Below are 26,840 nucleotides of genomic sequence, written 5' to 3' on the forward strand. Positions count from 1 at the left end.
TGAGACTGATTGATGCCAGTCTTCAGATTGATCCATTCACTCCGCTTCGTTCCGTATTCAAACATGATCAAGTTAGCACGCTGCTTCTTTCCTGTCTCTCACTGGATGGACCTCAAGGGCTCTCCCTGTACTATATTTTTCTTTTTTTCCCTCCATTTCTTCCTATATTCTATTATTATTTTGTTTCAGACTTCCCTTTTGCTCCATTTTGACCCCCATGCCCCTCCTTTTCTTTTTTTCTGTGTAGCAAAAGAGAAAGAATGAGAAAACAGCAGCCAGCAGATTCAGCAGCTCTCCTAATGTCAGAGCTATGGAGGCAGCAGGTGTGGGCGTGGGCGTGGCAGGTTCAGGAAGTGGGCAGCCCCCACAGCCTCCACCCCCGCCCCCAGCCCAGCCCAGCCGCCTAGAGCCCATCCCCAACTCCCCCCTCCACCACCTTGAATTCAACTCCAACAAACCTCTTCCCCCGCCGACCCCTCCCACCGAACCCAAGAAATTCATGAGGTGAGACCTTTTCAGCCCCGGCGGGCAGCAGCTGGTCAGTCCACGCATCAGTCATCCAATCACAGACTTTAGTTCAATTGGAAAAACCTGCTGGTTAAAGAGGCTAAAGCACTTAACTGATTTGACTCTGAGCTCGAGTCAAATTTTGAATGTAGGAACTGTATTTTAGGCTGTTTGTTCTTTCACAAAAGCCTCAAAATAACACCAGAACTCTGTTGTTTCTGGTTTTGGAAAAGAAACTTCTCAGTGGGACAGTAACTGGTGTTTTACATTTCCATCCCTTCCTGCCAAGTCTGGCCCTTCCATAAGCCATAAGTAGCATGAAATCATTGTCATCGCAAGCTGCCGAGTGTAAAATAAAAGTTTTCAATCAATGTGTTGTGATTGACCGTTGGCTAATTCCCACCTCCTTTAGCTACTGTTGCAACGCCCGCCAAGCTTTCTGTCCTTGTGCAATACACAGGCAGTTTACAGTTTTTAAATTCGGAGTAATTTGTGACTGATTTCAGCCAGTGGACAAACGTTTCTTAAATTTCGCTGACTTAAATGACACCTGTCACTAGTAGAGTTTGTTATCAAGCAGCTCGCTAGCTTACTAAGCTAATATAAACCGTCTCATCTCCGGCGTTTTGAAACACAACCTAAATGTGTGCTTTTTCGCTCAGTCTACAGTCAGCATCTTCACAAGCTGATGGTCCTTTTATAAGAAGCAAATGAACTGCGTTGTTCTTTAGTTACAGTGCAGAAAGAGTTCGCTTACTTCTGCGATTGTACGTGCCGTGTAAGCTAAGATCAGACTGTCTATCCGCTTGTGGTTTACACACAACAGTGGTTAGATTTATGCTTTATTGCTCCAATTTTCTAGCAGTGTATTTCACTTTTAATGTCAGGAGAGAAAAGTGTTACCTCAGCTAACAACTGTAGCTGCTACTGCTGGACTAACGTTAGCTTAAACTCCGCGTCCGCAGCGTCCAGGCTGGCACACACACACTGTGGTGTACTTCTGTACAGTGGATGTGCTAGTTGCAAACATGGCTTTTTTAAAATATAACTTGTAACCCTGTAAAATCCTTTGGTATCACATGCCCTGAAGTGTTGGGTTAAAACTGTAGGTGTTAATCGAGTTAGCCAGATATGCTACAGTTTACCGCTTGCAGTAGATCACACCAGATCAATCACGCTACGCAGACTTTACAATTTTGCCCTTTCATTTTTGGCTTTAGAAAGGTTTTTAGAAAAAACTTCCACCTGCTCTTTCAATATGGAATATCACTCCACTTACTACCCTGTTTAAGGTTGTGAGATTTAATTAAGAGATGTCTCGATGATGTCGGGCCCTGACGGCTTATATCACACAGCAGCTGATGCTCATTTGTGAAAGGACACGACAGGGTTTTCCTGTAGCACATTTTGAAGTGAGAGACATCAGCAGCATCAGTGTTTAAAGAAGAGTGATGAGTGTTCAGACATTAACATTTTACCTGGGACGTTAGCACAACAGTCCCTCATGTGACCGAAGCTTCAAAGAATGGCCTTGGAATGCAAAAGGGGCATGTTTGTATTTATTTGTTTGTTTGTTTGTTTATTTTTCCATCCCACGAGTCCGTCAGTGTGAACACGCTAACCGTTTGCATGCTGACAGGTTATACAACTCGCTGTGAATATCTGTGTGTGGCTTTTTCGTTGTGCATTGTGTCATCCTCACCTGAGTCTCAGCATGTTGCACACGCTCTTTCACCTCACCTCGAAACGGGATTGACTATTTTTGAACAAAGTAAACAAACTTCTGTGTCATGTGAAGATATAATGAAGTAGATATTGTCTTTTGCTATCATGGACTGTCCCCTCTGTGTGTCGCGGTGTCTTATTTTGAAAACAGCTTTACTTCTTCACGCCGTGGTTCTCTTGCTTCTTGACGATGGCTGTGATTGGTCGCCGCCGTGTGAACTGATGTGATGATAAATTATGTAACATGCTGCTCACATGAATACGTGCAGTTTGTGTATCGCATGCCAAGAAATGTGTTTGTAGGGTATTTAGGTTTACGGCATGTGTGAGCGTGTGTGTGAGCGTGTGTGTGAGTGTGTGTGTGTGTGTGTGTGTGAGCATGCTTTGGTTATTATTACCAACCTTCTGCATGTTTTGCTGCTGTTTATGTAAAAAAAGCAAAACTGAGACGCGGTGGCTGCTTTGCGAAGGCTTGGAACAAACCTGTCATTATGGGATCCACTTCTTGCGGTTGCACAGCGAACACACACAAACACACTCACAACAGAGCCGAGCAATGACAGTATGAGGTCAGATTTTATAGATCTGCCTCGAAATGTTTTCAGACTCCATTAAACGACTGGTCCCTCCTCCCCCTGCGCTCTCTTTGTTCTTGACAAACATTTGTAGTTAGACCGACGGTAACCCTTCACCCAACACCGTGATCAGCAATTTGTAAATGTGACCCCCTCAAATCCCGGGGTCCTTCAAGTACTTTCATCTTAAAGAGACTTTTATGAGACAACAAACCTTTTCTAAGGGGACTTTTCACATGAATCATAACAGGAATATTGAATTCATCATTCAAAATCTTCCTTTTCTGTACACAAACTACCTGAAATGATATTCAAAAGTATTAATTAGCTGAAACTTGATGCCTACGCAAAGATTACAAACGTTTTCTACGAGCCTGCCAATAAGAACAATTTAATAACATTTATTTCTCAACACACATAATGACAACATCCATAGAAAATAATCACTGATTGAAAATAAACTCTTTTTGCTGCTGTCACAACTCGACTTCCCGTCAAGGACGAAAAGTTTCGACTTATTGTGCTCAAACGAGTTCGCCCACTTCCTGCTGTCTAACACAAAGAGAAAATGGCTGCCTTGTGCGGCAGAAAGGCTGGTCACAAATGATCGTGTAGGGAGATATCACTTCTGATATTTTATAGTCAGCAGTGTTTGTTTAATATGGGAGTGTTGTTTGCAGCCGAATGTATATCACAATAAATATTTTATGAACTTAAACCAGAGTGTACAATGTAAACAAGATGTATCAGGCTGGCTTACATAAACATAAGGCCTTTGGGAAGTAACTGACTTCTTCAAGCGCAGAAAACAAAAACACACACAGAAAAGAAATGACCCCCGCAGTATCAAACCCTGGTGCTGTGGGACTCTTTATACAAGACGCAGCCAATTAAAAAGCACAAGAAGCTCCATTAGGTGTTTGTTTTGAGAGACAGAAACACTCAACCTCGTTACTTGAAACTTTGAGGAACAAAACATTTTCCCTCCCGAGGACACGAGTCAGGAAGCAGCTTCATCTGGTCATACAAATAAGTTATCATGTCCCTGCAAAAACAAATACTCCTACTAGTTTATGAGTTTAAAGGAGTTGGTAGAGATTTCTTTGTCATGCTAAAACTCTGTTGTTGGACCATTACGTGATAATCATTGTGGAAGCATCACATAACAGAGGCTGCATTAGCCTCGATTGATTAAAAACATTTCCAAACGTCTAAAATGAACGCCTACAAAGTTTGTCAAGCAAAGAGTAAATTCAAAGCTGTGCAGATTCCATACTTACACACTGATTCATGCACACAAATTTGACTAATAATGTATTAACTCAACAAACAAGTGGCTCAGGAACAGCCAGTAAGTGGAGCTTATTAATTAATATACAGATAACAGTGTATAGTGACAGCTGATGACAGACTGCATCCTGCATGCGGTGGGTGTGTAGTATGGAATATGGACCAGTTTCTCTGCTCTGCTCTGCTGTGGCTTACCGGATCTGGCATTGACTCTGCTGCCCCCTTGTGGACATAAATATGGATCACACCTTCAGATTAGTTTATTGAGCCCAGCACTGTGCTGAGCTAATCCAATCAAATCCAACGTCACTTCCTTTAGTGCAGCCAAAGACTGAACAGTGGACTGAGTCTGAAACTGTCCTGCTTTTGGTAACTTTGGTCGGCTTAATGACCGAAAACACACACACTGTGAGACCATGTTGAATCACCCTCTGGCTTCTCCCCTGACTTGTCTTTTTCTGTCTTTGATTTCATTTTCGTTGTGGTGATTTTATTGCGCTGCCGTCTTGAAGCCCTCCTGAAACAAAGGACTCCGCCATCGACTCCACGGACGCCCAGCGCCAGGAGTGGTTCGCTCAGTACTTTTCCTTTTGATTGACCACAAACCTGCAAACACAAGGATTCAGCATGTCAACCAAACTTGAAAAAGAAGACAAAAAAAAAAAAAAACAGAAAAAAAAGAGGAAAAAAATGTTACAACTATTTGTTCTTTCTTGTCATTGATAGGTTCAGTTCACTTTAGCTCCAGTCCACTGAAACTGTAATTCATGGTTTGAGAATTATCTCTCATTGATCTGTCAGCGAAGGGCACAGAACTCGATGTCATTCATTTTCACTTTGGTTAAAAATAAAAAAGATAAAAAATGTAATGATCATCCACTTCCTGCGGTTGACTGAAGTGAAACTGAACTGAACTCAAATCCTGACCGTCAGATGTCATCACTCTGATCTGATTTGATTGTTTGATTCTCTCTGATTGTTTCACTGTGGACGAGTTTCTCTCTTAGTACAGTGACAATGATCATCAGTATGTTTGATGTTTATTTTGTTTCTTTACTTCCTTAACTTATTTTGCAGTTTCTTGGAACTAGAAAAAAATGAGTGGTGCGTTATCATGCTGCTAATTGCCATTGTTGGACTACAGTAAAGAAATCTCTCTCTATATATAAAGAAATATACGGTAGGTTATTGTGCTCTCTCTGTACGTGGGCCCACTGCATACAGCATCTTAGACTAGGAGCGCTGATCTAAGACCAGTTTGCCTCCTCATTTATGGTGACATTTACATGGACCTGATCCTAGATCAGTTACACTTCTCTGATATGCTCCATGAATACAGGCTCTGATTTTAGGACGGCACCATCATGGCAAGTTTGTTACAGCTACATAGAAGTTTCAGCAGATTTTGGTAGAATATGAAAACTTGTTTGTATGGTTGTCTGTCTCAACACAGATATAATGATGTCTCACCAATTTTAAAAACAAAAATAGCATATTTTATATTTATATTATAATGTGTATGCTTAATAAATAATTATTGTGACATTTACTCGCGTTTGTTTGTCATTTATTTGAATGAACCTGCTGTTTGCCCTTCATTTAATGTCACCACAAACCACATTTGGGATTTAAAATATCTTGTCTGATAGCCAAATTCTGGGAGGTCAAATGAGAAAAATACTGAGCCAACTGTGGAAAAGAGAGATGGGGAGTAATTATGAGATGGTGACGTGCCAGCAGGTGTTTAGTTTAGCCAGAAGAGAAGAATAAAAAATGATGATGAAGAAGAAGAGAGAGAACGAAGAGGAGGAAGAGAGAAGAAAGCGGCAGAAAACTGCAAACAGTTTAAAAAATTAAAGAGTAGTCGAGTGTTTTGCAGTGGTGACAAAAGTAATTCAGATTCTTTGCGTGCAGTCCGTGTTTATTTCCATACTGGATTCATCTGCTGGTTGTTTTCTTGATGAATCCACTTATTGTATGTTATAGTCAAGATTAAACAGCTCACCTCCAAATTATTCGGTTCATTCTGTGATTTAAGATGAGGAAAAGGTGCAAATTGTTAGGTAAAATCATTAATTTTGGCATAAGAAATAAATTAACTTAACTGATGTATTGTTTAACCTGTTTTTAAATACTTTTAATACGTTAATTCAGTGAATTGGAGTGGGCTACGGATTGTTTCTTTGCTGGTTGACAAGTAGGTCGACTGAGTATTTCGTCGTGAAGCTTTAAAAATGACCGGCAGAGGGCGCCAACGTTTTGATGCCTTTTAATAAGAAACGACACAGCGGCTGAACCGGAAAATAAACAAACCTTGAATCCGTTCCTGTACAGCCTGAAAATGGCGGCCCCGGCAGCCGGGTCTCCACGCAGGCTGGTCCAGTATGTTGTTGTCCGGTCGGATCTGGTTCACAAGCTGTCCTGGCCCCTGGGGGCCGTTATAACTCAGGCCTGTCATGCTGCCACCGCCGCCATTCACCTTCACTACGAAGACCCGGACACGCAGCAGTACCTGGCAGAGCTGGACTCCATGCATAAAGTGGTACTCGGGGTAAGCTCGACACGTCAAGCCAAACTCCATTCAAATATTTGTCACTTAAGCGCTCCGCGGCTCGTCAAAAGATATTATCACTTATCGCTCTTGATTCGATAGTAATTTAAAGCTCTTCTGATTAACTACATTGTTCGGCGATATTATATTTATATCAAGTATTACTTTTAATCGATTTAACTTAACTGTGTTTGTCTAGCTTCTGTCAAAAACGTGCGAAAACAATTACAAGATTTGAATTTAATTTTAAAAATCATCTTTTTGACTACGAAAAACGTTCTGTCTGTGTAAACTAAATGCCGAATTTAAAAGCGTCTCCTTACGAATGTAATGCTCAATATTTAATGTCTAGTCGGTAGAAGTGTGTTCTCATAAGCAAAGAAACAAGAATAACTGTAATATTACAGAAATTAAATAATCTTTAGGGGGTTATTGATTTCTCAATCAGGGTTGACGTTGTTTTTAAAATTATAGCTGAAGTTTAAGGTTACTGGATATGGCTATATGGCTATATTTCACCATAATACCAGTTACTACTGCTTTCACAGGTTTTAATTTCACTGCTGCGTGTTGTTTGGACAGGTTCACAGCGCAGTACTCAATCAGCGACAAATATCTGTGTTCCTCGCATAGAGAAGTGGAGTTAAATGCAAAGTAATTGCAAGTGCTGAAAGTTCAGTTCTTTCATAGCCTCGTCTAACTCTAACTGTGTGCATGTGTTTATGACCTAATGTCCCCAGGCTCCAGATGAGGCCGCTCTCTCTGGCCTGTCAGAGAGCCTCACACAGGCTGGGGTGGCCCACAAGCTCTGGATCGAACAACCGGAGAACATCCCCACCTGCTTGGCTCTGAAGCCTTGTCCAAAAGAGACTGTCCAGCCACTGCTGCGCAAGTTCAAACTCTTCAAATGACCTCCCTGAAAGACGCCGTCCACACATGGACTGCAGCGCGGCGGCGGCGGTGGCGAGGAAGAAGCCGCAGAGGCGCTTGAGTTTCATCTATAAAAGGACATGTCAAAGTTGTGCTCTTCTTCTTCTTCTCAGTGCATCCAATGTCCACGATTAAAGTTGGAAAATACGAAGTTCATTTCCATTCCCTTAATTTGTTCAGGTGGTAGAAAAACACAAAACCGAGACTGGTTTTGTGAACGTGTTAACCCAAGTGGGTGAGTCGTTCTAACACACATGTTTCAGTGGCATCGCCATCTGCTGGAGTTTAAGTTTACATTAACACATACAGTAAACAAATCACCCCCAATAATTAAGATGTGTGTTATCACGTTACCGGCTGTCAGCTTAAGGATGGAAAAAAATGTGCTCTGTCATGTTTTGCTGAGGCATGACTCGTTACGTTCACTTCCTTATCGTTCAGCTTGTTGCAGCTTGTTGGGCAAAGACGCTGCGTAAATCTTACCAAGTAGATCTGAGGAGGATCACACAGTATTCCTGCACCAAAGCCTTTCTGACATGTGCTCAGAAATAGGAAATTTGGCTTCACATGAAACACGAAGTCGCGTCTGCTGGCTGAAAGTCGCCCTGAGACTCTCTAGGTTTGTAAACCTATTTCAGATGGTCTAGAAACAAAAAGTTGTGTTTTCTAAAAAGAAAAACAGCCACAATGATGTATTCATCATAACTGCGTAGGGCTGACACTCGCTTCTGTTCCCCATAGTCCCAACATGAGGAGGTTCATGACACTCGCTTCTGTTCCCCGTAGACCCAACACGAGGAGGTTCATGACACTCGCTTCTGTTCCCCGTAGACCCAACACGAGGAGGTTCATGACACTCGCTTCTGTTCCCCATAGACCCAACATGAGGAGGTTCATGGCACTCGCTTCTGTTCCCCGTAGTCCCAACACGAGGAGGTTCATGACACTCGCTTCTGTTCCCCGTAGTCCCAACACGAGGAGGTTCATGACACTCGCTTCTGTTCCCCATAGTCCCAACACGAGGAGGTTCATGGCACTCGCTTCTGTTCCCCATAGTCCCAACACGAGGAGGTTCATGGCTGGTCTCTTCGTTTGACTTGTGTGTCCACGAATTAAACTAATGCAACACAAACGCTGCACATTCAAGTGAAGGAACAATAAGAAATTGCACTCTGGATAACATTAATGTTTTAATTTCTATTTCCCCAAGCTGTTGCCACATAGCTGGAACCATAGCGTTGTCCAAAATGTCTTGGTATGCTGAAGCATTAAGATTTTTTATTCCATTTCAGTCTCCTCTGCGTGACTGCTGAAGTCTGTTTCATTGATTGACAGGAATCTCAGCAAATTAATTGTGGCCAAACTGCATATTTCCTAAATGTGGGAAGCCACCTGCATGTTTTGTTGAACTCACTCCAGCCTTTTCAGACACGCTTTACTGAGGAACTTACCAATAATTATTAAATCTGGAAAGAGGAAACAAATGAGACCATGACAAACAACAATAAGTCGGCAGTCATAATTCCCATAGACCCAGACGCCGGCTCTCATGAGTCACAACATCAAACTTTGAAGTCAGACTTTGAGGAATGAAAGTGACCAATTAGCATATTACACACAATGTAATTACTCCTCAGAACATTTCCAAGAATACCTCCTAAAGACACGCCACTCTCATTCGCACATGCCTTTTCTTCACAGCAGTTGGAGTGTAATGTACATGAGAGGCAGAATGAGGATACTTCACAGACCGCGGCCGTGAAAGCTCACACGGGAACAAAATCTGCGCTGCACTTTTACCTGTCCTCTCTTCAAAAGGGCTGCGTCATCCAGGTGTGCAGGTCCGCTCCACCTCTGTGTAGAGGTTGGCTGCTCGACCTTCATAATCCCACCGTGTCAAACATTTCATCTGTTGTGGAGATCTGACTGTAATTTGATAAAACCAAACAAACATTGGGGGAAAAACAAAGCAATGTGCCTTTAAAGTGACACTCCTGTTCACCAGGATGCTGAACCTCCATCAGCAACCAGCACAGGTGGAAGTAGTACTCAGATTTTGTACTTAAGTAAAAGTAGAAGTACGACTACTGTGTTAAATTTTTTACTGAAGTACAAAAGTATTAACGCTGAAATGTTGTCAAAGTAAAAGCACTCACTGTGGACATGGCATATTTCATTTCCTTTACAGAATTTCATCTGATGGATTGAATGTTGAAGCTGCTGAATGTAGTTTATCTGCTGGGTATTTTGTGAATTTCATCCTCTGGGATCAATAAAGTTGATGATATCACATCCTTATTGGTGCATATATTTTGCATTAATCTGCAAAGTAACTACTAACTAACAACTAACTTAATTACTTCCCACCGCTGGCAACCACTGGCAGTGGAAACCGCTGGTTGGCAGCGGTGATTGCCGTCTGTCACAGCTGTGTGACAAATAAAAACGATAAACTAAGGTTGCTGCTTGCCAATAATTTCCCTACAGTGAAGATGAACTTCCTAACTGGGCCGACATAACGACGGCCACGGACAGCGTGACCCTCATGAATCATCGGCGCACACCCACCTACTCCATTTACTGCCTCCAGTGTCATCGATACACACACACACACCCTTTCTGGACATGTTCTTTAATACAAACGTCTCATTCAGAGCGTGTCTCCAAAGGCGGCTCTCCCCTCCATCAGCTCGGGAGAAGCTTCTCCTGCCCGCGCCGTGAACGCGCCCTGACGCTCCGTGCGCACGAGCAGCCCTGTTTGTTTGTGTTGAGAGATTGGAAATGGCGGAGAGCAGAGACCAAAGCGATAACTTAGGTTTGCAAACGCGAGTGCGCCGTCATTGAAACGCAGAAACCAAGCCGCAAGTGATCCTCAGAGTTACTTACGATTTGCAGCTGCCGCTGGAACACGAGTCGGGCACGACGAAAAGGGATTTTCGGAAGAAGGTTTGGATTTAGCGAGCTGCTTAGCTAGCTAAGCTAACCGTGCTGGCAGCCTGGCGTTAGCTAGCTTCAAGTCGTGTGTGATTTTAACTACGCAGGCTTGTTTGTCAACATAAGCTGGCGTTAAATTGCCAGCGAGCCAGCTGACGGGGAACTTTTGCCCCGTTTCCAAGCTGACCCAGTGGGGTTTTTTAACATGATCGCCACGGCTGACCGCAAAATTATAAGTCCAAAGTAACAGTGGATAAAAAGTCAGACATCTGACTATCCTTGTCGCAAGCAGCAAGTTAAGCTGGTGAGCTAAGTTAGCCAACTGGCTTGTTTAAAGCAGCCCACACTGCCGTGTGCATGGGAATTAATCATCCATCGTGACAACGCAGAGGAAGACCCCGTTGGCAGGATCGATATTTACAAGTTAAACGGACGAGTAAACAGGTAAGCCAACCGAGGGGCGCCGCCGTCAACGCATGACAACATGTCATGCTGACCATTCATGACTGAAGTGGCCGCTGCAGCGGGGCATACGCCGAAGGGCCTCCAAACATGCCTGACTCATTGTTGGTTTTTCCACATAACGTCGTTACAATCCACTGACACCATCTTCTCCGAGCGGACACATAACGTGCAGTGCTGCTGGGACGCTCTGCTCCTTCACCTCCTGCAAAAAAAACCCAAAATCCCAAAGAGGCTGCTCTTATGTAAGATGTAAGACAGTCCGGGCGGCCTCAGGGTGTCGCAGTGCATTTTCATTTACCCGAAACTTGCGTACTGAACGCGAAAACTTTAAGGGCAGCGTGACCTCTTGGCATGCGGTAAAAAACGCCTCTGGTCGTTTTTAGGTAACCAGCGTACGTAACTCAAGGACAGCGCTTAAAGACCCTCAAAAACAGGTAAAAAAGAGAAGGTGTTAGCAATAATGTAATGGATAAAATTCACCTTAATTGACCTGATTCTCTGTTGTGGTCGTGGTCCAGGTGCTGTTTACAGCTGATTAAAAGCTTGCATTTGTTTTAAATATCCTTGAGTGTAAAGCTCGTGAATCTGAGGGCAAAATATTTATGTCCACAGCTTGTAACCCAGTGAATAAATAAATGAATGAATGAATGTGTCATCCCTAAACTCCATCCGTGGAATCAGCACCAGCTTGTATCAGGAGCAGACACGCACATCTGCTCTGATTTCGAAGACATTGAAATCTAAGTGGTTTGAGTTACTTCCTTTTAAGATACGTTCTAAGAGATCTCTTGCTCCTTAATTACTAAATTGAGATTTTCTTGAGAGAAAGTCTAAATGCTTTAGTGATTGATTGCCATAAAACATGAACGGTGTTTGGAGTGAGTAGCATTGAATGGCAAAATATTTATGACCTACTTTTTGTTTTTCTCAGAACATTTATGTAAAGTCCTTATTGCTACTGCAGTAGTTATAAAGACCATTTTGATCCTTTGTGTGCTCTAAGTGCTGTAGAGTAACGGGTATTTAAGCAGTTGGTTGCATGGACGGTGGACATGGAAAGAGTTCAGTCAACAAAAGTCTCTGTTAATAATCAGCTTTGTTTTCTTAAAACAAAGACTCATGATACAAGTTAAGTATAATTCAACAACAAATCAAAACTGGTTGAACTTACGTGAAGTCCCTTCAGTTGTATTTATGCAGCCCCAAATCACATCAGAGTGACATCTCGGTTTCAAATTAAGTTTAGCTAATGCTCAGACGCCACTACTATCAAACTTTAATTGTGACCGCAGTAATTGGCACACCGTGTTTTGAAATGGTTACTTCTTTAAATTCACTATCTTTGTGCATGTTGCAACTGACTGTTTTGCTGGAGTCCACTTGCTGATAGCAAGTAGTCTATTTGTGTATGTTCTAAGTGAAAGCGTTGCAGCTGGGCCCCTCTAGGCTAAGATGTTGTCCAGATAAGAGCCGGGATATAGAGTTCGACGTGGACCTCGGTCGTTCTGTTCGAGGTTTGCGCTGACTGTCTGAATGCTGCCGATCTGCAAACAACAAAACAAGAACATTTTGATAATAAAGTGAAAAATAATCCTTATTGTTGTTCCATCACTTTTCAAACATCATATAAAAAGCCCTGTCTCCAGAAGTTTGTCTTGCTGCATGTTAGACAGATCAAACAACATGTGCAAACAGATGTGCCACCGATAGACGCACGCTCCGCCACTGCAATGTGGGGAGGAGGTGGTCTGAAGCCAGATCCTGTCTCAGCGTGGTGACATGTGAAAACCGTGTTGCTGTCTTCATGTGTGTAGTTAGAAGAGACTGCTTGCTGGTGGAGATGTGGAGGCAGATGAGGGAAGAAATTGTTGCTGTTTGATGTTTTGATGGACACAATAAATCTGTCATTAGAGTGCAGTCTCGTGTGTGTGTAGTATTTATTGTGTTGCAAGTAATGACCACAACATTTTCTTTATTAACTCTACACATGAGCTGTTCAGCCCACGTAAAGACGAGCCACATTTGAGTGAGATATTTGGGAGTGGGAGCTCTCCTCCTCTCAGCTCAGCTCAGCTCTGTGTCCGTATGGAGAATGAGCAGCCATTTTAGCACTCAGCACTGCTGCAGCCTGCCTGCCACTGTCACGGCATTCTTCTGCTGGAGCTGTAGTCGGTTTTCATGCTGTTTGTTTTGACCCTCTCCACACGACAAGTGCAGCCAACCTGTGGAAATGTCACACTCGGGTGCTTTGACTTATGGTCGGAACAGCAGAAAATACTGATGGATGTTGTCTGTGGTGGCAGATGAAACAGACTCACCTGCCACATCGTTTGGCAACTTTTCAGGGATGACAGCACATCGATGCCTCAGGAATACTCAGTGTTTGCCTTTTAGTGTAGCACAAATTCAGCGCCAAAGCTTGACATAACCTCAGTCAGCGTCTCTAATTCAGGATCTTGCTCTTTTAGATTTTTAGCCACTTTAATCTGTAAGGATTTTTGTAAATCCCTGTCATATCTTGCTCCTTCTGTGAATAATGTTTGATGATGTGATTTGATGGTCTGTTTGATGCCCTTGACTTGTCTTCACTCGGTTGTCCTCATAAAGGGTGTTCGTCCTCTTCTGAAGCCGCTCACATCTTCTCTTTAAGATCCAACTTTATTATCACTGTCAGCGTTGGGGTGGAGTTAACTTTGTCACTGTTGTGATAGTGGAACTTTGTACACTGACTTTGAATCAAAAATCAGATTTTTCACCCCTAAATGTACGTCTCTGTTACAACCCAGGGCTGATTGGACAGGGGGCACAACATAAAGGCGATGGGAAGCTGGCAGTTGACTCATTGGTTGTAGGAGGAAGATTGTTATCCCATGCGTGTAAAGTGATCAAACTGTGTTTGTAAAAAGTTTTGTCTGAGGACGCGTGAATGTAATAAACTTTGGTTGAGTCCCAGTGCAGCTTACCAAGTACTTCAGAGTCATCAGTTTGAATTTCTGAATATAAAATCATCAGAGAGGGGAGGTCAGCGGCTCACTTCAGATCACACTGACAGCTCAGCAGCTTTATTTCTTTAGTCAGAGATGGATACTTCTGAAATAGTGAAGTCAAGAAGTGTTGGGTTGATTGCCGTGACATTTGGCAGTTCCCTCATGATGTATCCTAATGAGTTTGTTGATCCTGAGTTCTCCTGTAGAAATATTGCTAAACATCAGGGATTTTGTTTAATATGGATATTGAACAATTGTGACCAAGATATGTACTGAGTGAGATTTGGTCAAAGCATGCAAAGAGACCATGTTTAAAAATTAAGCAGATATTTATTCTTAATCATCCAACATGCCAGCTGATATTGGGTGATATCTCATCCCAGATTTACCAAATATCAGTGAAGTTTTCACTTGTCCTGACATAATTGCATGACCTTAAACTTTGCTCCTGCAGGCCGCTGTGCACACTCTTTCCATGTGCTGAGTGGCGTGCTGACCAAATGAAAGGAAAACACCGATTCGGCATTAGACTCAGCACTGGCTGCATGCTTGCTTTAAGTTTTTACAGTTGTGTATGTATTCATTTTCTGTGTAGAAAGTAGTAAATGCTGAATGGTGGTTTTCTTTTTCTTTTGGCAGTTGAAAAGCGAAGAAAACAATTAGGACAGAGCTTAAGTTTCATCGTCCCACAGCTTGTGGTTTCTTGCGTTTGTTTGCTTAAAAGATATGATGGATCTCCTCTGATGCAGTTTTCCTTTACTCAAGGTGTGATACCTACAATGTGGGCTGGTTTTCAGCCTGCAGTGCGGGGACCTTGGATTACGTAGTCAAGGCAGATCTGTTTTAAGACAAATCAGAGCTTGTAGATAAAATAAACTGTTCTCCGGAGTGTTTCAAATCATCTTTGATAACATGCAGTGGGACGTGCAGGAGCTCTCGTTTCTGCAAAGCTGAAACACATCGGCTCATGGTGAAGCCCGTGCAGCATGAGCTGCTGTGTGCTGTGGTTTGTCCCTCGACTCTTGGCGCTCTGAGTCACTGTAAGGCAGCAACACACACACACACACACACACACACACATCTGCGTACTGTCTTCAGCTGCTGTGAGCGAGCAGAATGCGGGAAAGAAGAGAAGAGAGGCGCTGCTTCGACTCCTTGCTGCCTTCCTGCTGTCAGAGCGATGGCCTACATTCTCACCCGGGGTAAAGAAAAAAAAGGCTTGTGCAGCAGACTGTGAGAATTTGTGAGGGTTGGGAGGAAATGGAGGGAAGGAGAAAAGGTAAAGGCGAAGAATGAGAGAAACAGAGACCACGTACAGGAAGAAATTTATAGGGCAAGCGAGAAAACAGAGCGAGGAGAGGTGGTGGTTGTTGTTGTGGTGGTGTTGTGAGTGAGCTCACAGTCGAGCCCCGATGGCCCAGTTTTTGTGAACAATGCCAGGCCATAATAAGAAGAGTCACACAGCAGTTTTTAATTTCCTGCGTGGACTTTTGTAGGTGTTGGAGATGAAATCTGTGCTTGCCAGGATGATGATACTGGGAGTAGAGAGAGAGAGAGAGTGACGGAGAACTTTTTCACAGGTACATTATCCTGTGCTAATGCGACTGGAAGTGTGCCTGAGCCCAGAGCACGCTGGTGAATAAGTCTAACAGTGCGGTGTCTCACCGTAAATGTGAAATGAACATATGGTGGTGTAAATACCCTCTGGTGTGTACATATTACATATTGCAGTTATGTATGTTGGCACACCTTGCACAGTTTAACTATGTATATATATATATATGTATATATATGTATGTGCATATATACGTGTAAAACATTTCTGTGTACATATACCATTAGTATTATTATTATTACTACTGTCATTATATACCGTTGCTGCTACCATTATATACTGTATATACTGATACTGTTTTTCTATTATTTATTTTCACACAAGTGTCCTTTAGATGTATTTTATTCTATTTTTCTATTCTATGTTTTACTCAGTATTTCATGTTATTGTGTGCTTTATTGTATTCAAATATACTGGACTGCTATGACAACCTAATTTCCCCTCTGGGATAAATAATGTCATCTATATATCTGTCTGTATCTATCTATCGCGAAGTGGAGCATAAAGGTGTCGATGTGCCTGGGTTTTAAAGGGGTGGGTGGCGAGACTCTTCCAAAGTCTCAGTAAGATGTGGCCGTGCTGTGCAGGCGGCCGTCGCCACTTGAATGTGTCTTGCATATTTTTTATTTCTACACTTAAGAAAGCTTCAGCTTGGCGCCACGTACCCACTTTGTTGTTTTTGCAGTGTTGCTGTTATTACTGAATATGTAAAGCAGATGAATGGCCATGGGCCTCTGCTATGCTCATTTCATTTTTTTTAATGAGTTTGGTGTCTTCTCAAACACTGTTGCATGTGACATTGGGTGTGAAGGCTAGTGTGTTTACTGCCATGTCAGAGGTTGGAGCTGATGATTCAAGCGAAGGAGATGAACTTGTAATAAGCGCTGATGTTCTCTGTGATATCACAGGAAGAAGAAGATTTAAGACGTGGTCCTTCTTTTTGGTTCCAGCCAGTTTGATGATAAGTGATTCATCTTATCAGAAAACTTGGCTCCTTCAGTCATCAGTTGAAAAAGCATTTAACAGCATTTAAAGTGATAACCTTCAAACCAATACATGATTATAGACCTTGGTGCATTTAAGGATTCCTTTAGAAGTTATGCCTGAACTTTATTCATCTTTGTATCACAACTGGACTCATTTGGGTGGAAATAACAATAAACTAGAAATACCACCTGTGGCCCACACATAAAACGTTAAACTGATTAAAGGGCCGTGACTAGTCGCAGGTGACTGTGGGAAAAGTTTTGAAAAATTCTGACAGCAGTCCTGATCACACTGCGGTTGACTGAGCACCATGCAGCCGTGTTCTTAGTTGCAAAGGTGTTGCGTTGGCTTTTGAGAACATGCTAATTTCACATGCCAGTTTCCTATTGACTGGCTGCTGTAGACTTCCTACTGGTTCACGACAGAGGGGAGGTACAGGGGTGGAGAAGCTGGGTCCAAAACCCAAAGACTCACCATGACAAAGATGAGCATGTATTTACCAGCTTTAAAGAAGCTGGAACCAGCATTATTTTACATTTGTATGTGAAAAATGACCGAAATGATGAATTGATTATCTAAATAATTGCCGTTAAATTTTCTTTTGATCAGTCGTTGCAGCTCTAGTGAACACTTGGTGTCAGGGCTTTGCCTTGTTGGGAGTCGAAGGGAAGGCAGCTTGATTTATTTATTGCACAGCAGAAAAGGCTGCTGCCTGTTGCACCGGTGGTGTCTAGACTGTGGCCATCGACAGACGGAAACGGAGCACTAAGAGGAATGAAAGTGGCTTCGTTGTTTTATTTGAAGTGTGATGTGGTGCATGTAGCTACTGTTTGTGGTCCACACATTAAAATGCTGGCCGCAAGCTTGTGGCCGTTTCACACACAGGTGTTTTCACACCAGTGTTTCAGCTGTTTACGACTCCTTTAGGAGACGTGATTGCAGTCGGTCGTAACCCTCCACCCACTCGCTGTGTTACACATTCAGCATCCCAGAACCAGCAGTTGTCCTCAGCCGTAGCTCTGTTCTCAATGACAGCTCTTTTAACAGACGTGTGTGGATTACTCAGTTTTCCCCTTGTTTTTTGTTTTTGAAAGTTGAGTTTTGAAGGAAAATGGGAGTAGTTGACAGAAGGCAGGTGCATGCAGAGACAGCATGTGAGGGTTATTTGTATTTAACGTTTGAACCTTTCTGTTGTCCGTGTGCCGTTTAGGTGCTGCAAACTCAACACGTTGTGCAGCTGCCTCACGGGAGGAACTTTGTAGTGAAGACTGTTGACTTTAACTGTGAAGAAGCTGAGGTGTAAGATTATTTAATGAACATAATGGATGCCTGAGTCCATGTTGTTGGTTTAAGGCCAATACAGACGCTTTTTAGCCAATCTGACTGTGTACCTTGAGGGCTGATGCTGTCAGGCGGCCAGTTTACCGCATTGGATAAGACTAAAATAATTAATAACAATTATCTAATGAATTTCCCTTCAGTTTTGTAAAGACATTCATGGTATGTATCTTAATTATTTTCCCAAAGTGTTTTCCTGTGGTGATACCACAAGGTCAAGTGAAGTTGGAAGTTGTTGTTGAACTTGGTACAGATAGTCAAGTTCCCCGTGAGATGAATTTTAATGACTTTGGTTCCTTTGGTTTGCCTTCACAAGGTTTATTTATTCAATACTTTGTTATACCTGCAAACATTCCCAACATCCTCAGCTGTACTTTGTGTTCAGTACTAATTAACAATTGTTAATCTACAAACATTAACTGCAAGATAGTGAAGATGGTAAACATTATATCTGGACTGTCATTGGCCAGTTGATGCTGACCTTAAGGTCAAAGCGCTGCTATGATTCAGGTCCTCTTTAAAGACCTCACTAGCCTGGCAGTAGATGATAAGTTATTTGCTGATCATTTTAATCACCCCTTTTCCTGTAAATAAACCGCCCCTTGCACACACACAACAGCACAATTGGGCCTTCGTTAACCAGGAGAGCTTACATCACAGTCACTTCATTTAAAAAAGGATGTGCGTCCCTTTGACGTTTTCTGTCTCATGTTATATGTTGGCAGGTCGCTTTAAATCAGTGGATGTATGGGAAACCCTGTGCTTGACTTAGTGCCCTACATGTTACCAGAGCCAGTAGACTAAAGCAGCTCAGCTTCCCTTTGATACTGTCCAAAAGAAAGGTCCTTCCAGATTCACTTTCGTCCTCTGTCCCACCTCCTGTTGTCTCTTTCAATTGAAATACAGGCCACTGAGGTGTGATTTCCATCTCAAGCCAGCACTGTGACTTTTTGGCTGCACTTGACAGTTAAATATGTGTAAATGAAAAACAGGTTTGGTGACAAAACTAGTATTGACTGTCATCAGTGGTGTCTACACAAAGGAAATAACGTTGTTGGTTTTGCACACACGAGAGCACCTGACTTTTGGAAATCAGGAGGAAAGATACTGCGTTTCCTCCTACCAGTACATACACCAATACCACTAACCTGTCAGTTAGTTTTTTTTTAACCCAAATTTGACCTTGTTTTAAAGAGAATTACAAATTAGTAAATTATTGAGAATCTGCCTATAGACCTGATGCCTTTTAAATGAAATGAGCATTTAAACCCAGTGAGAGAATCCAGTTTCAAATATCATGTTAACATTGTGTGCATGTGATTTGATTTTTATATGTAGACTCCATTTCGGCTCTGGAATTCAACTTAATTTGTTCTTGTTATCGTTTCAATCTGGAATTGGGCTCAGTTATTTTTCACAAATGCAGTCATGTAAAGAACACCTGTGACAAACTTAGTTAAGCACATTATTGTCATACATTCCAGTTTAGTCTGCAGAGGGGGCATTTCTTTCCTTCCCGGTTGAAGTCCAGTCTTGCATTGGGACTAACCCCCTTCAGCATTCCCGCAATTGGGACCTGGGAAGTTACAGCCTTTTTTACTGCCCATTTACTGCCAAACTGTCATGCTGTGTACATTAACTGCTAAACTGACAACTTGCTGCTAGATAGCAATAACCAACTAAGTTAGCAGCAGTGAGCAGTTACTTTAGAAACAGGGTTGTTGGTTCTTTTTCCCTGTCGTTTATACTCACCTATAACATTTGATGACATGTCCAAATTGCACCATTTAAGTTGAGATCAAGAAAAGTATTCGTGACAGCCTTTGATGGTATAATGGAAAGTCCAAATTGTACCACAATGACCTCAAGGAGGTCCTAACTATTGTCACACAGGTGTAGGGATTTTAACCTGGAAACATCAATTTAGCGCTGATGACTTATTGATGAAGTGGTCAGAGCTCTGAGGTTGAAGAGGTACTGCACTAATACTACTGCTGTACTGCTACTCCTCCTCCCACAGGAGAGTTGGTTGTGTTGGTTGAGCTTTTGGTTTTTGACAGAAAACACTGAGCATGTTTGCAAATGTGCAGTTTTTTTTCAGTGTTTTTCGAAAAATGTTTGCTGAACATTCTGTGTCAAGTGCCGTGTTTACCTAAACAAACGTTTAAAAGATAAGGCAGGGTGTATTGAAAGTCCCTGTGGAAATCAAACCCTCATCATTACGGGACCCACAGGTCTGTAATTATTGACTGGCTCAGTTGCAGTTAGTGAGCCATGATATGACTTATTGTAGTCTTGACTAAAACATGTCACCTGAAATGTGACAGCACATCATTAAGTTGTTCCGAGAGCTCTGCTCTCACTCGTTCCCGTGGTGAAGTTGTTGATTGTTTGGTTGCCTCTTTATGTTTGTTGTCGTAACTCATTTTTGCTCATTGCTGTCTTTTGTTGCAAAGGATGTCACCATGAACACATTACATACTAATCTGTTCAGAATGTCCCCTCTTAATAATGACACTGATATTGATCAAACGTATTGTCGTAAGTTTTCGGTTCTTAATTTTTGCCTCTTCAAGATTCCAACGAAGACCACGACTGTCAAATCAAGCAACTGTATTGCTTTCTTTAGTCTCAGTGAAACCCTTGTAAACAGTGTTGCTGAATGTTGAGCACTTTTATCATGTGTGAAAGGAAGGAAAGGAAAGGAAAGTGACATATCTTGTCATTGGAGGGAACTCACTCCAATGAAATTTGTTCTCTGCATTTAACCCACCCAAGTGACGTGCACACACACAGCAAACCCGGGGCAGTGGGCGACCGCGTGCAGCGCCCGGGGAGCAGTGGGGGTTAGGTACCTTGCTCAAGGGTACCTCAGCCATGGACACCGGGACGGGGAATCGAACCAGCGATCCACCGGTTACGGGTCCGACACCCTAACCGCTGATCCACGACTGCCCCGTCGTGTGAAATTGGCTGCTCACATGAATACTTTGATCCACATCAAATGTGCCATTTCTCTTTCAGACCCTCATACAGAGGTGTAACAGGTACGTAAGGCTACTGGTTCCCAGCAGCCACAGCTCGTTGTCTTCTTCTCGCTTCTCATTTCACTTGAGTGCTTCTCTTCAGTACATATTGTATGAGCTCGTTGGCGGCAGCCCGAGAACAAGAATTTTATTGCCAACGGCTGGTGTTATTGTGGTGCATGTGAGACATAAAGAGCTCAAAGGTATATCATGCAAGATTTTCCTGAAGAATTTCTGTATTTAAATTGTGTATAGACTCGCAGAAAATTTTGCAGCTCTCTTTTACATGCTCGATATCAGTAATGATGGCAAGTAGAAAGATGCAGTGCGTAAAGTGTTTAGACAAAGGGATGATCGAGACCAAGATTTGTATGTTAACATAACTAAAGTTCAAGTCCTCTTGAACTTTAGTTCGACAAATCTTGGCCTCGTCCTCTGTCGTAATTCAAACAAGTGATCAGTCTAGTTTTCTTTTGAGCGTAGATTCTTGGTTTGTCTCATTGTTGCATAATAAGGTGTTATTCTAGAACTCATGACCGTATGAAGATTGCTCTAAAAGTTGAGTCATTCAGTACCTGAAGTACTACTGGATTATAATTTAAAAAGTACCAGACTTCTGAACTGGTACTCGCTCGTCGACCTTCTTCTCACTGAAAACACCTTGTGCTCATGTAAGCTGACTGACTTTACACATCTGCACCATTGGTCACATCGTCCTTGTCCTTTATTTACAAGCATGGGTGAGGACTAAAGACTGTCATGGTGTTCCATAACAAACCAGTGTGAGCTGGTCTGCTGGAGCCGAAACTGCAGCTGGACCAAACTAGGTGAAGGACAGATGGAGCTTCCTTTCTCGTCTTTGAACATGAACAGGTAGAGCCTCTTAATACGTCCGCGTGTTCAGAGACGAGTTCGAAGGAGAAAATAATGTAAAGAGAAGGCATCCTCTTTGCGACCCATTGTGTTCAGAGTATTATAATATATTCAGAGTACACATGCTGACAGGGTCTTGTCACCAGTCTGGAGAGGGGGTACTTGCCGGTTTATGTCACTCTGGCCAGATACATTTTGACATTGCATGCCACTGTTGTGTGAAATCTAAATGTGTGTGCTACTTGAGGAAGTCTTTTAACTGATATTTTAAAAGTATTACGTAACTACAATGAAGCGTCACTGCCAGGAACAGGTTTTTTGGTATTTTCATCACCACAGGAAGCAGCTAAACACAGGTGCTCATGACATATGACGGCAGGAATACTTCTCCTCTGTTGGTGTTTTTGGTGCTGTGTAGACACAATGAGGAAACAAATGCTAACATCTGAAATCTGTGTTCTTCCCCCCTGGTTCACCACAAGGAAATTAAAGTGACAGAGGCTGGCCAGTTGACGGTATGTAATTGGCTTGTGTTCAGCGTACACTTAGCTCACTCAAGGTTCGTCTTGTGTTGGCAGCATACTTACTCTGAAGTGGGAGCTGAAATGACAGTTCCTAGTTTATTGTATCTAAAGCAAATACAAAACTTTAAGTCTTAAGGTTATTTGCAAGTCAGTGTCATAAGGTAATCACAGCTCAGAAGTGGGTGGTACTTGTGATTTGTCTTTACCTTTTGCTGTTTAGGCTGGAGCCACAGCCGCTGTATAGCTGGCAACAACAGATATCATATGCTCAGAGGTATGCGTCACTGTCTCTGTGTATTTAATTGTTCTGTCTTGTCTTTTCCTTGAAGACATCACAATGTAAGGCCCCCACAGTGCTCTTACATGCTTAATGTGCACTACATGATCAAAAGTATTGGGACACACCACTTTATTATTGAATTCAGGTGTGGTATGGGCCTGTTTCTCAGGGTTTGAACTCAGCCCCTGACTTCCAGTGAAGGGAAATCTTAATGCTTCAGCACACCAAGACATTTTGGACAATGCTATGCTTCCAACTTTGTGGCAACAGTTTGTTGAAGGCCCTTTTCTATTCCAGCATGACTGTGCCCCAGTGCACAAAGCAAAGCTCCATAAAGACATGGTTGGATGAGTTTGGTGTGGAAGAACTTGACTGGCCCACACAGAGTCCTGACCTCAACTCTATATTAATGTTTATGTATTTAGAATGCACAGTCCTTGTTGGTGTAATGATTAGCTGTCCCGGTACTCTTGTCTATGTAATGTGCATGCAATGCTGTCATAAAGTAATTGCACAGATAAAATCAACCTGCACAAATACGTTACTTTAGTCAGCGGGTAAAATTCGTAATAGCTGACTCCATTCACCCTATTCATTCATGACAGCCGGCTACACTGTGACATGAGCAATTACAATATATGTGCATCTACCAGTTTATCTCTCAATGAATTTAACAGTTGCATCATTGACAGGAAGTCTTAAATAAGAAGATTCTGCCCACCGATGTGTGTGTGTGTGTGTGTGTTTTTTGATGAGGCGTTACGACTATGAGAGGTGAAGCCATGGAAGTTGACATAACAGTGTGTCGACTTGGCCGTGTGCAGGCTGTCCCTACCTGCTGGGTACCTAACTAGCCAGCTGTCTGCGGATATTAAGCTGATGTCTTGTTAAGAAACACAAACATCAGGAGCAGATGAATCAGTATGCAGACATTTCTGCTCTGCGTGTGCTGAGAATGATTATTAAAGGGGATGTCTGCACTCCTCTTAGTTACAGCATGTGGCACTGGCAGGCTATGGGTCTATGGATTAACCTGTGATTTTTTTTGATTAATGATGATTCATATGTGTTACACATGAAGTTCTCAAAAAATATGTTGCTCCAGTCATGTTTTCCTCTTTCTTTTTTTTTCTTTTGCTTCCCATAGTTATAAAAAACAAGATAATCAGGAAAAAACAATTGTGCCGCATTCTGTTTTTCAATTATGCTCTCATTTTGTCTTGTGTGATGAATCAAGCGCACCCCTTACTTTAGAGCTGTGCCCTCCCTGAAAGCCCAAACTTAGAGTTAGAGGAGAACCTGAGCATAAGACAGCTTGCACACATGCATGAGCTCTCGACAGTGACGACTCTCAGTAGTTTAGGGAAATTAGGGTTCAGATACCCCCACCTTTGGTAACTAAAAACAGATTTTCCGATCACTTTTATGGGAAATTTTGTCCACTTAGGGTGCACCATTATAGAACTCCTGTTTTCTTGTTTACACCATACTTGAGGTGTTTCCTGGTGTGTAGATTGTGTGATGATTGTTAATAATTTCCATGATGTGAAATTGAACACTTGTGAGTAAAGCATAATTTGTACAAAGATGTACCCTAACAGTGTTACGTTTCTAATCTCTTCACTCAGTCCAGAGGCCACTCGGCTTCTCCCAGCACCTGGGATGCTGCCATGTGACAGAGCGGCCGTGGAGCCATAACGCCACCACCACCACCACCGCTCCGTCATCTTGACTCCATACTGCTCGTCCACCACTGATCTCACCCCGAGAATCCCCTTCCCGCCTTTATCTTTGCTCTGAGCCCTGGACAAGGCCACCACAGCCACCACATGACTCACCCACTGGAGCCCTAGATCAAGTAAGTAAAGTGTGGCCAGTCAGTTTTGTGTGCTCCGCTAGAGTGTCGGGAATATGTCTCTCTTTAGTAACTTTAGTAGCTGATTGTATACTTTAGGTCTTGGGCTTGTAGAAAATATGTAGCTTTTTTTATTATTCAAGGCTGATTCTCATTCATTATTCCTAGAATATTCCCATCATGTTTGTTTATTGATTTTGTTGACTGAATATGCATGCGTTATTTATGACTTTGGAGCGAACTCAGCTTCCAGCGAAGCTTTAAGGCCATGTTTGTAGGATGGCACTGGTGGAGGTGAACAGAGGTCAATATTTAATATTCAGAGAGACAAAGTAAGACACAGGAGCTGGTTATTTTGCTGTATTGAACTGAGTGTGGGACTCAATGGCTGAGCTGCTGCTTGTTTTCTAAGGTTGTGAGAGAGACAGCATCTAAAGATTGTATTAATCATCTTTGATTCTGTCAGTTATTTTTATTTATTTTTTTTCAGTGGCTGATTTAATCTCCCAAATACCGGTAATTGAATCATGAAAACGACCATCACAGTTGCTGAGAGCTCAAAATTACATCATCGAATTCATTTTGTTCTAGAAGATGAACGATCCAAAAAAAATTCAGCAAATATTCATATTTGAGAGGTTTTTGTCCATTGATTGTAAAGCAGTGATTGAAGGGATGATCGTTTACTGTTTTTATTCTGTGGTGAAATAAATGTTATAAAGTAATATCTAGAACAGGATGTACCCTGGGATGGAGGTGAAGCAGTGGAAGTGAAGCGTGGGAACATGGAAACTCCATAACGAAAACTAGATTCTTACCTAGAAGATGCTGTCCAACCTCCGACAGTTCAGCTAACGAACGAGTCCTTGTCTCGACAAAAACCTCTGCCTCAGCGTCGTGGGAGTCGGCCGTTTTGATGGCAGATCCACAGAGTAGAAAGGATGCTTTAGCCTGCTCAAAGGTGTGTGAATTATCTGCATTTTGCCTGGGGGCGGAGCTGAACGTGCTGCTCTGTGAATAATCGGCCACACATATGCTCCTTTTACACCAAGTTTGATGGAAGAAGAGATGCCGAAACCCGGAAACAGTGTCAGTATTCATAAGAAGCGACCAACACTTTTTCATTTCAGTACGCAAAACAGATAACGGCTCAGGGCTTTGCTGTCTCATTGCGGACTTAATGGTCTGTCAGTTTAATTTTGACGAGGACGAGTTAGTTCAGGCTAAATTATTAGTTAAGAGAGAGGGAGAAGAAAGATAATACCTCTCTGTCTCTCTCACAGCCTTACTCCCCTGAGCTGTGTGCTCTGAGATTTGTGGCCCCAAACCGACTGCACGGCTCTGAACATCCCAGCGTGTCTGACTGCGCCTCCCTTTAGCGTTTGACAAGTTGAAATGAGGACACGCACACCCACACTCGCACTCCAAATTACACCGAGACCAGCGAAGTCCAATAAACGATGAATATTCATGTGGAATTATCAGTCTGGCAGTTTGAAAATGCTCTGTGAGAAATTAGGTGAGCAGTGACACACGTAGGCACTGAGAACGGTACATATGCAGATCAGCCTGTCTAAATGGATGCCGTCATCCTGTTATTTTAAAAAGAGATTCTTAATTTTACTGACAGATTGAAAGGTGTGTTTTGTCGCCATGTTTAGGACTTGGAATGGACATCTTTCTGTGCACCTAGAATTGGACAAGGGCCAGTTCCCCTTCTGTGGACAGGGTGCATTATGTTTTCAGATTGTCTGTAGGTCTGTTTGTCCCATTCTGTCTCACACACAAGAAGAGAATGTCTTTCAAATTTGGCACAGGCATCCGCTTGGACTCAAAAGATTAGTGTTAGAATTTGGTGGTCAAAGGTCACAGAACACATGCTTGGCCATAACTTCATTCATCAGCTAATTATGATGACATGACGACATCATGATGTTTTCTGTCTGTTATTCAGCAGCAGGACTCGGGAACAGAAGGGCAGATTGTGACCAGGTTTCACACGTGCTCACATACTGAGTTGGTGACACTAGTCTTGAGTGTCCACCTTGAAGCTGTATCCATGCCGTATTGATCTTCTGTGTTGCCGGGATGAACGTGTGAAGCATCCACATTTTAGAATCCGCAGCTTATTTGAGGTTTTGTAGTCCACCACAGGTTCATTGGTTTTGCTAACATTGAGTTTCAGGTGATATTCTACTGTGTGTGATGAAGCTCTCTATCAGAGCTTCATTTATTATGATTCTAGACAGACATGGATGTTAAATGCAACTTGACTGCAAGATGGTGATTCTAGTTTATGGTTTGTAGTTGAGATGCATCGATCGACTGGCCAGGGACCAGAATCAACCGGTTTTCCGCATTCTTGACTTGGACCAGAT

General features: G+C 42.5%; 3 protein-coding genes across 6 annotated transcripts in view; all 3 read left to right on the forward strand.

Annotated features, from left to right (window-relative positions):
• fam184ab (family with sequence similarity 184 member Ab) overlaps positions 1 to 5,635 on the forward strand; it is a 103,276-nt gene extending 97,641 nt beyond the window's left edge. The window contains exons 21-22 of one of the 3 annotated variants that reach the window (XM_046373231.1): positions 248 to 504; positions 4,610 to 5,635. In XM_046373231.1, coding sequence (XP_046229187.1) covers positions 248 to 504; positions 4,610 to 4,691 — 339 coding nt within the window. In that variant the 3' untranslated portion in view covers positions 4,692 to 5,635. Of the gene's footprint in view, positions 1 to 247; positions 879 to 4,609 lie in introns of those variants that run through there. The other 2 variants (XM_046373233.1, XM_046373232.1) reach the window with 2 other exon arrangements.
• A 761-nt stretch (positions 5,636 to 6,396) lies between these two features.
• ptrhd1 (peptidyl-tRNA hydrolase domain containing 1) lies at positions 6,397 to 7,734 on the forward strand. The gene is made up of 2 exons (XM_046374022.1): positions 6,397 to 6,648; positions 7,389 to 7,734. The coding sequence occupies exons 1-2, from the start codon at positions 6,439 to 6,441 to the stop codon at positions 7,557 to 7,559; spliced, it is 381 nt and encodes a 126-aa protein (XP_046229978.1). The 5' UTR covers positions 6,397 to 6,438; the 3' UTR covers positions 7,560 to 7,734.
• A 2,488-nt stretch (positions 7,735 to 10,222) lies between these two features.
• The window catches only part of ncoa1 (nuclear receptor coactivator 1), a 51,556-nt gene continuing 34,938 nt past the window's right edge, over positions 10,223 to 26,840 (forward strand). Inside the window, exons 1-2 of one of the 2 annotated variants that reach the window (XM_046372292.1) lie at positions 10,223 to 10,956; positions 24,236 to 24,465. The gene's annotated coding sequence lies outside the window, so the exon portion shown is untranslated. The other variant, XM_046372294.1, reaches the window with a different exon arrangement.

Source organism: Scatophagus argus, chromosome 19 (assembly GCF_020382885.2).
Source record: "Scatophagus argus isolate fScaArg1 chromosome 19, fScaArg1.pri, whole genome shotgun sequence".
Taxonomy (NCBI): Eukaryota; Metazoa; Chordata; class Actinopteri; family Scatophagidae; genus Scatophagus; species Scatophagus argus.